Here is a 10,419-nt window from a genome sequence, read left to right as displayed (position 1 = left end):
GTGCAACTACAAGTTTTGAAAAAGATCTCGAAGAGAGAGAGGACAATGAGAGTTTATAAGAAGACAGAGAGCGCGCGATCGCACACACACACACACACACTCTCTCTCTCTCTCTCACCTTTCTTCGGTCCCGGTCAAACAACGCGCGACCCACACGGTCGTAGCATTCTTCTAGAAAGTGAGGAAGTCAAAGGTGAACACCATTGCAGAGTGTGCACAATGCGAGCGGAGTTTGTAACAAGTGGGACCGTACCGTCGGCTCCCGAGTCCCCAGGGGGATCTTCATCCGTGAGCCAAGTCCAACCTGCATGGCAAGTGGCAAAAGCAATGTTTGAAACATGGATGATGATCTTTTTGATTCGAGAGGGAGTCGGGGAAAATAAAGATGAGAGGCCGTGCTCGCCTATAAAACACCGTAGGTGTGCAAGGCAGCCCGGCACACAACGAGACATCACCCAGCAACAAGGGCTCACTGCTTGCGCCTGCTTAGCGCTCTCTGTCTGCTGCAGCTGCGATCTGCTGATCTGGGACTCGCTGGACTAGTTGTTGCTGTGTTGTGAGGAATTAAGCGTTTGGTTTGTGCTCGAGTGAGCGGTACGAGAGTGCCAACATAATACAAGAGAATGTCGCCGAGCAGCAGTAAGGTGCTGGTGATCGGGGCCACAGGCTACCTGGGCAAGTGCGTGGCGCTGGCAGCAGCGGCGTCGCAGCACCCCACCTTCGTCCTGGTCCGCCCCTCCACCCTCACCTCCCATCACGATTCCAAGAAGCAAGACCTCCTCGCCTCTCTCAAGGCAGCCGGCATCACCATCCTCCAGGTATCACTCCTCCTCCTCCTCCTCCTAGCCTTATATCGAGCCTAGCGAATAATTGAATCGGTCCCAGGTCACATGTTACACGCATCTCTCTGTCTCTCTCTCTCTCTCGCGCGCGCGCGGTGTGCCAGCCACGTTCTTATGGTTAACCCACATCTTCGCGCACATCCCTTGCTTGTCGTTTAATCCGCATTAATCTCAGCCAGCCCTCATTCTTGGATGCTTCTGGTTTGCGTCACAGGGTTCGTTGGAAGACCACGAAAGCCTGGTGGCAGCACTTAAACAAGTGGATGTGGTCATCTCTACCGTTTCGGGACCTCAGATACCCGAGCAAATCAAGCTAATATCAGCGATCAAAGAAGCGGGGACTATCAAGGTATGGCCATTTGGTAGACAGACATCTATAGAGTCACATGCTCTTGCATGTGCCGGCCTTATTCTTCCTTCCAATGTATGCAAGATCTTTTAATCTTTGCGCTTTTGCTCCAGAGATTTTTCCCTTCGGAGTTTGGCATCGATGTTGATCGCGCACAAGCACTCGAGCCTGCCAAATCCATGTTCGCACTCAAGGCACAGATCCGACGTGCAGTGGAAGAAGCACAAATCCCTCACACCTATGTTGTCAACAATGGATTTGCCGGATATTTTGTCGCTAACTTGTTTCAACCACGCCTCACATCTCCACCGAGGGATACAGTGATCATCCATGGGAGCGGAGATGTCAAAAGTACGTGTGGGATATCATCCTATATCGTTTTCCACCCACATCAAAAGCCATGTAGTTGTAGCGCCCACATAGAGGATACCCCCCCCAAACACACCACACACACACAAAGACAAAGAAGAAATGAAAGTCCTTGAGACCACCAACATATGCATTCTACATCTCCATGTCCATGTCTTGTTCAGGGCAAGTCCGAGCTTTATGTTCTTGTAAACTTTGTGTGCAACTCCTATCTCGGTGTTATTTGCTTATGCGTCTTCTGGTAAGATCATTGATCGGTTGTTGGTCTTTGCATGATACAGCAATAAATGTCTCCGAGGAAGATGTTGGGACATTCACTATCAAGGCAATGGATGATCCAAGAACTCTCAACAAAACCTTGCATGTCAGACCGCCTGCAAACATTCTTACACAAAACGAGCTAGTCTCTTTGTGGGAAAAGAAGATTGGCAAGACACTTGAAAAGCAGTTTGTTTCAGAGGAAGACATTGTCAAAAAAATCCAAGGTAAAATATGCTTGCATCAAGCTGAATGGTGGCCTTAATGTGGAAGACCACCCAATGGTCTTAAATGTTTGACTTCTATCAGGTTGCTCTCGACAAATAGTGTCTTACCTTTTGTATTGGTTTGTTGCAGAAACTCCCTTCCCAGGAAATATTTTCCCTGCACTCCTTCACGATGTTCTCATCAAAGGTGACCAGTGCAACTTTGAGCTTGGTGCAGACGATGTCGAGGCCACCAGCCTTTACCCCAATGTGAACTATACTTCTACAGATGATTACCTCAACAAATTTTTGTAAGAAAAATGCCTTGCTACATGCCAATCTCTAGCTTGTTCAAAGGTGTACAAGATCTTCGTGTCATCCACAACTATTCAGGAGTGCAGTTTCTAGTCTATTTCACCTTTGCAGATACAATGCAAAGGTAGAGCAGTATACATGAATAAACTAAGGTGTGAGATTGTCCATGATTCCGTAGTTGTTTCATGACAAAAGCAGAGTCTAAGCTTGCATGCAAGTTTGGCATGTACAATCATTTTGTATGAATGCCACTTATAAATTGGTAGACTCGTAAAACTTTTCTATCGACTCAATCATGATATGTCAAGCTTCTAAGTACTTCGTTTATAAGACTAATGCATTGATCAGTTGAGCGCTCGAGTTTGGCACCCAAACAAGCTCACTTTGCAAGACACATTGGGGTGGCTAACAAACTTTTTACATAGAAATTTTCTAAGAGGTGACATAGGGGTTTTTTGGTGCAAGGCTTTTCATTAGAGAAACATCAATAGATTTGTGCACTTGAGTTATCAACGTGCAATGACATCACAATAGAAACAAGGCATAGACGCGCATTTTAGACATGCAAAGTCGGGCGCGTCAATCATTGCGTCTATATATGCGTGTAAAAGAGTGTGTAAATAGATGCGAATTTTGCGTCTATATATCCACGCAAATCGACGCGTTTTCAGACGCATAATTATTTAACCATCTGAAATTGGACTTAATATAATTAAAAAACCAGAGTTAATAATTATTTTTGCATTGCTCTCTAATGAATGGTAGTTCCTCCAGTTGACAAGCCTGATATAAGTAATTAGCAGCAAGCAACACAAACCTTATTATACAATTAGTAGCAAACATTGCATGTATCTCGTAATTTCTCTACTTGAAGATGATAAAAAATACTTCCTTTTTATTATGAAAAATTCAATTTAGCTTTAAACTTGACTATTGATTCTTGAGTATGCACATGTGCGCATGATATTTTCCATAGAATTAAGAATACACATTGAATCAATTAAGTATGTTACAGTGAATGATCCATCTCATCTTCAATGAGATCAGCCCTTGCTAAACTATCTACTTCTAGGTCTATGTTACCAAGAGGTAACGAAACAAATAAGTCTATCCCACTATCAAATGTGTTGCTATATTGCTCAATAACTTCATCATCATCAACCACATTATTGTCCTCTTCTGTGTTTCCTTGAACATCCTCGCGAGGTTCATCTTGTACTATATCACGCATATCATCCATTATGGTGTCATCATGTACATCATCATTAATTGTTGGATTGTCATCAGCTATCTCTATGTTTGTAATATTACCATATATTGGTTTTGAACGATTAGATACAGGGATGATATACCACCATCGGTTATTGTTTACCATTGGATGATACACAACCTGTATTTGAAAAACAAAAGCAAGAAACTTAAATACTTATTATATTGCGTATATGTATCACATGTATACATATAAAAAAATTAGCTTTTACATATATACCTGCTCGCATTGTTGAGGTAGTACTAATGTGTCATTCTTGTTTTGGTGAAATTTTGTAGAGTCAATGATTAGAAAACCACTTGGATGACATCTGATTGTGCAATGCTCACCATTTGTTACCACTTCTTTAAACCACTTCACATCCAGTATATATATAAAGAATCGTCTGAAGTCAAGCTTCAGAATATCTTGGGCACTAGCCGAACCTCATGCTCATGACACATAAACACCCTCATGGCCTCACGGACCAGGAGCGTCAATCTAATGCTAAAGGACAAACTACCCTAAATCTTAATCTATGTGTTTATAGTTTATAGTCTAACGTTTTCCTTTTTTATAAACTCCTCAAAGGGAGAACCCTTACACATTGGCAATGCCACGATCACACACATGGAGGCAATCTCTTGGTAGAAACACCGCGGCCCCACTGCAGCTCTCCTACATCGCAGGGATTAGCCCTTTGATGCGCTGCTAAACATATAAAACAAACAAACACAAACTCCTCTCTTTTATATTTCTCATATTTTCAGGAGATATACCATGTGTCCTTACTTAACAGTCCCTTAGGAAACCGACCCTCTATCCTACGGCAAGGGATAACCTCACACTCTCAATCGTGGGTCAAATTCCTAAGAAAACAATTGTTATGCAGTCCAGGAGATTTTCATTTGATACCATGAACCATGCATAGTGCATAATGTGAATGGTTTAGTGCACAAACAGAAGAAAATCAGCATTGTGCACCGTGCGAAACCAATCTTTTCATGATTTCCATGCTAACATTTATGTACTGAAACGAGGAGAGACACCGAGTCTTACGCTCATACTGCCTTTTCCTTTATTTTAAAACAACGGCCTATAGGCATGATGCAGTACATAAATCATATTTAAGATTGTACTTTGACGCTCAACCTCCCCTCTCACCCTACCGTTTAATGTTTTGCATTCGTTGATAGGTGAAAATGTCGTTTTATGTGTATTTCTTTATAAAGAAAGCGATAAATACGGACAGAAACATAGAAACAAGGGTAAATCGAGGCCAACCTCGTGCTCTACCTTCATTATACATTGCACAAACACACATGTAATTTTTTGAAATCTTCCTTTTACCATTTCCTAATTTTCTCCCATTTAAAACCCATTTTTTACCATTTTTTGATATTTTTCCTTTATTTTCTTCAATAAAAATGACTAGAAATTAAGATTGATTATGGGCTATGGCCCCTAGGTTCTTTGACAGCAAAATTTCAGGTTTTGTTGATATTATGTCTCATATTTTCCATTTATTTTGCAAAAAAATCCCATTTTACCTCTTAAACGCATGTTTTACGGGTTTTATAACACTAATTTCAGCCATATCACTTATGATTTTCTAATTTTCAGAGCATAAACTGATCAAACTCATAGCAAACAACATCATGATGCATAATCAGCCCATGGGAACAATGTTTCATCAATCAAATAGCATAAAAACTCATTTTTCCTTCATAAAAATTGAATTACCGCTTAGGCTTTGTGTCTCGGGATCTCGGTTTTGCTACGGGACTATGGGTCAGCCCACATTCAATTTCCAGCATCTTCACAATCAGCAATCTTCATGTCTTCATTGATCCGGAAGCAATCCGATTCCAATCGGACAAGCTTTCATTCACCATTCTTCATTTTCCTCTTGTACACAAGAACAGCCCCTTGGGGGAGAGAGAGGGAGGAGAGAGAAAAACTAGAATCAGAATTCTCCATCCAGGCCACCATTGGACGAGCGAAGGACGACGATATGCTCAGCCCACAGGGGGGAATCAAGGGCCAATGCCTGCTCCATGGGTTGTATGCAACCCCCATGCCTTATCATCAAGAAAGAGGGCGCAAAAATCGGCACCTACAGGCGTCACGTTTCCTCCTCCCTCATCACGTTTTTTTTCATGCTACATGTCAAGTGGCTTAAAATGACAAACTCCCCAAAGGTCATGTCCATTTGGCCTCCCAAGTGTCCACCCTTTCGTATCTTGACCAGTTCTTGGCTCCTTCCCCGTCCGGGCTCCGATTTGAGTGCTGTAAATTTTTGAGCGTCCGGCTTGACATCCCGCACTGCCTGGAAAATCCTGACAACCCGCACGGCAGTCTGAAAAATGATAAAAAATCAACAAGTGTCGCTCGGGCACCTTTTAAGAGTTATATATCACTTGGTGCTTAAAATCGTCCTAGCTGGAGCCTTCGCCTTCGATGTTGAATATTTTTTCCCTAAATTCTGGATTTTTTGGCAAATTTTAGGCACATCCCGGGCTCAAAACTCCGCTCTCAAGCCACAATAACCTTCCATGGTACCATTGGCATCCTCGAAGTGAGCAAGGACACCACAATCTTGGGTATTTCTCTTTTCATCTATACGTTGAGTTCGAAGATGTTTACCCTCACATCAAATAGCATTGAATAATATGCACTAGTAGTAAAAGATTAAGATCAAACATGTCAATTTATTATATAAAATATAACTAGAAACAAATTAATTGATAGTATGTCTCACCTTTGATAAGCAACCTCGTGCGTATTCCCACTCTTCTTGAGATATATTAATTTCCTCCTCTTTTTCCATTCTCTCCATTTTCTCATGTAACCAATCTATATCAATATGACGTGGGAGCGCATTTAGATGATCTGGAAATGAGACATTACATCCATATCTGGTGCGAAATGCTTGTCTTTCGCTTTTTCTTCTTGCCCTTACTTCATTATATAGTGTCACCCATTTTCTCATTACATCACTATTGAGCACACAAAAACTATTTAACTTACGAAGTTCTTCTTTTGTTAGCACTTTACTCATTCCTTTTCCTTGAGGTATTATAGAGGTCATCCTCAAGTCTTCATCGTATTTTCATAGTCGTGGTTGAGAGGGGTCCACTTCAGCAAGATATTCAGAGATATAAACAAGGGATGATTGCACTAACCAACCCTCAGCCATGCTTCTCTCAGGCCATGCTTTTTGCCTCACAAAATCTTTCAAGTTTCATGAAGCGCTCAAGAAAAAACATCCACCTTGCATGAACTGCCCCACAAAGTGCGATCTCATCAATCAAATGTACGAGTAAATGTAATTGAGTAGTCAAAATGAACCGAGGAAAATTTTCCTCCACCAAACAAACCACCTCAACAGATAATACTCGAGCATCTTGCAATGTGTTTGGATCAATTTCCTTCAAGCTCACGTATCTATCTAGATGTATTTGACAATTGTTTATTTTTGTGTAGAAATTCAAAGAGGCTCACTACATGATGTATGCAATATATAATGAAAAAAAACAATGTATACACACCTCACAAGCTCTCCCATCTTGTAAATGATATCATGTACATCTTTGGATACACAATGGGATATGCTTGTAGGAAGTACGAACTTAATGTAAATAATATTCATAGATCAAATGATTAGTTGAGGAAAAAGTCATCATACCACCCCAAAGTTTACACATAGTTACTCCACTAATTACTATATTCAATATGGTTAGAGATACCCTTACTTGAATCATTTTGTGCCAATCGTGGGACTTCAAACCAGATAGTTGCTCCACACCTCTTTTCTTTTTCTTTATGAAGGCTCCCTTGAGACATCTCATACATCCTGCGGGTATTCGAAAGCTACATATTTGTTCATTCACTGTTTTTTCCTCATTCTTTGACAACATCCAAGGTGCATGGGGTAGCTCAATCTTTCCTCTGGGTCCAATGCGTGGCCAAGCTCGTCTCATGTGACCAATGTTACGTAAATCCTCCCTTACATTGACTGAATCACGAGCCGCTATCAAGTGATCCCATAATGTAGATACTACATTTTTGAATATGTGCATGGGGTCCAACAGGTGATTGATCTTGAGTTCAGTCCAATACGAAAGATAAAAAAATATAGAGAATCTAATAAACAAACAATATATTATGTAAACAATTCATCATGCTAAATATTTTAAAGTCAATCGAGAGAAATATACTTCTTACCGACTCATGCCGACGAGTGGAGGGTGGATGTCGGCGTTAATCCATCTCTCCTTCCAATCTCGAATGGTTAGAGATTGTGGAGTCATTCCATTAGTAGGGAGAACATATTTGGGATGGTCAATAGGAAGAAATCGATGATGATTGTCATAGATAACCTTCTTTAAACGTGCCAGCCTAGAGGAAACTAGAGAGGGACTGCAAATAGGACATGCATGATATCCTGATGTGGTTAAACCTGAACAAACAAGTGAATTAATATATGCAATTGATTCAAGTCTTGAATTTCAAATATAGAGTTATATAAATGTACCTGAACACTCTCCATATCCTGGAAAGTCATGCATGGTCCACAACAACATGGCCTTCGACGTGAAATCTCTAGAGGATGCAGATGCGCTTGTATCTTGCACCTCAATACCTTCCCATAACATTTCTAACTCTTCAATCAAAGGCTCTAAGTAAATGTCTATGTTTTTTACCTTTGCTTTTCAGGAATCAGAAGGGATAACATTACGTGCCCCTTTTTAATTGCCATGGATAGAGGAATATTATAGTTCACCAATACCACTGGTCATACACTATATGATGTGCTTTTGATGCCAAATGGATTGATTCCATCCCTACCTAAACCAAATCTCAAATTTCTTGGCTCTTCTTTGAAAACGGGCCACAAATTGTCTATATGTTGCCATGCCAGTCTGTCTGCAGGGATCCTCCATTTTCTATCACTTAAACGATGACTAGCATGCCATGACATGAGCTTTCCAATAGACTTACACTTGAACATAAGTTGAATATGTGGAACAATCGGAAAATGTCGCAAAACCTTACGAGGCACATCCATTGACTTCATCTCCACTTCGTATCTTGATTCGCCACAAAAAAGACACTCTCGTGCGAACTCATGAATCCCACGAAATAAGACACAATCATTGACATATGCATGGATCTTGACATAATCGAGGCCTCCCAGAGATGTCAAGTAATGTCTTGCTTGCTCTCTCTTAGTTGGCAATTTGTTTCCTTTTGGAAGCATTTGTGATAATAACCTACATATATTTTTAAAAGTGAGTTAAAAAACCACCAACATATATTTGTGTCTGATTTCAAAATACAACAATTAATATTATGATTCATAAGCCAAACTGAATTGATACCTACTTCAATAACGCATTCAAACTGACATTACTCCATCCATAAATTGTTTGCAAGTTAAGTATCTCGAGGGACGCACGAAGAACGGAGTACATACAACCTTCATACAACGGAGTAGATGACCCTACGTATAGTGGGTCGTTTGGCTTCGTAGAGCGACCTTCTCCCCGAACCAGTTGCAAAAATAGATTGTGTATCATGTTGTCCAAAATCTCATCCTCTACAACTTGATGGGGCATTTCGTGAGGGCTACTATCATGGTCGTCGGTCTCCACTCTTCTTGAAGACTCTGCCTCCTCGTGTCGACATTTTGCAGCCTCTCGACGCCCTAGAGGGAGCATCTAAGGATGTGGCACCGCATCCTGCTCAACCACAAAAGGGAGTTACATGTATGTTGATATATATTGAGTAACATAGACTAGCAATCTTAGTGTTAAAAACAATGAATACCAGTGATTTTTCTCGGTCCCATTCTCCATACATGCTGAGGTGTGACATTGCAACTCGACGTGCTCGAAAAATACACCCTCAACAACGATCACACATGCATTTAATTTTTCGTCGTAGCCATGCATCTCGATTATGAAGGCGTAATGTTTCATCCTCACTTGAAGATGTGCTCGTTGACTCATCAGCATGCACCGCACTAGGTGATGACGACGACATGATTAAACCTAATTCATGACAACATCAAATTTGTTATTCATATGTTTACATAAAAACTTCAAGGCGTATTAATTATTCTAAGATCTCAATTTTAAATACACAAAACTTATCATAAATACATAAAAACTTATGATAAGAACTTACTATCCAAAAATTATCTTAAATACAAAAACTTATGATAAAAACATAAGCGCGCTAAATGCGCATCTATATCTGCGTTTAACTACGCATCTAAATTTGTATCTATCTGCGCGTCTAAATTCCCATCTATAAGCGTGTTTACGTAAACGTAGACGCGCATATAGACGCAAAATTCAAAATTCAAAAGATACTTGAATCATTTCTTTTCAAACTACGCCTTTCCTTTCCTGCATTTTTTGTGCGCTCAGAAGCTAGAGTTCAGCCGATATGCAGTCTACCTCCACTAGTCTCTTGATGCCTCACCTCCTCATGACTCATCTCTTCTTTCACTTCAAAGAGACAAGAGGGGAAAGAAAAAATCCAAGGAGAGGAAGAAAGAGAGAACAAAAGAGAGGAGAACAAGAGGAAGAAGAAGTAAAGAGAGGAGACAAGAAGCAACAAGCATCAAGGGAGAGTAACTCACCAAGGAGAGGAAGAAGGGGAAGGATGTACCGCCACCACCGGTCCACACTAGAGACGCAAGGTGAGTCCTCTCTCTCTCTCTCTCTCTCTCTCTCTCTATATATATATATATATATATATATTAGAATCTATGATTAAACTTCTTATATCACAAATAAATCATGGATGGCGGTTGTCGGA

At 40.6% G+C, this 10,419-nt stretch overlaps 1 protein-coding gene across 1 annotated transcript; it reads left to right on the top strand.

Annotated features, from left to right (window-relative positions):
- Window positions 1–429: 429 nt before the first annotated feature.
- LOC148038777 (phenylcoumaran benzylic ether reductase IRL1-like) lies at window positions 430–2,498 on the top strand. Its single transcript, XM_087674618.1, has 5 exons — window positions 430–818; window positions 1,057–1,191; window positions 1,305–1,542; window positions 1,842–2,045; window positions 2,176–2,498. The coding sequence occupies exons 1-5, from the start codon at window positions 624–626 to the stop codon at window positions 2,337–2,339; spliced, it is 936 nt and encodes a 311-aa protein (XP_087530744.1). The 5' UTR covers window positions 430–623; the 3' UTR covers window positions 2,340–2,498.
- Window positions 2,499–10,419: the final 7,921 nt, after the last annotated feature.

This window comes from Lygodium microphyllum, chromosome 3 (assembly GCF_053477565.2).
Source record: "Lygodium microphyllum isolate KBCC chromosome 3, Lygodium_microphyllum_v1.1.10, whole genome shotgun sequence".
In the NCBI taxonomy this organism is placed as follows: Eukaryota; Viridiplantae; Streptophyta; class Polypodiopsida; order Schizaeales; family Lygodiaceae; genus Lygodium; species Lygodium microphyllum.
This window is presented reverse-complemented; position numbering and strand designations above follow the sequence as displayed.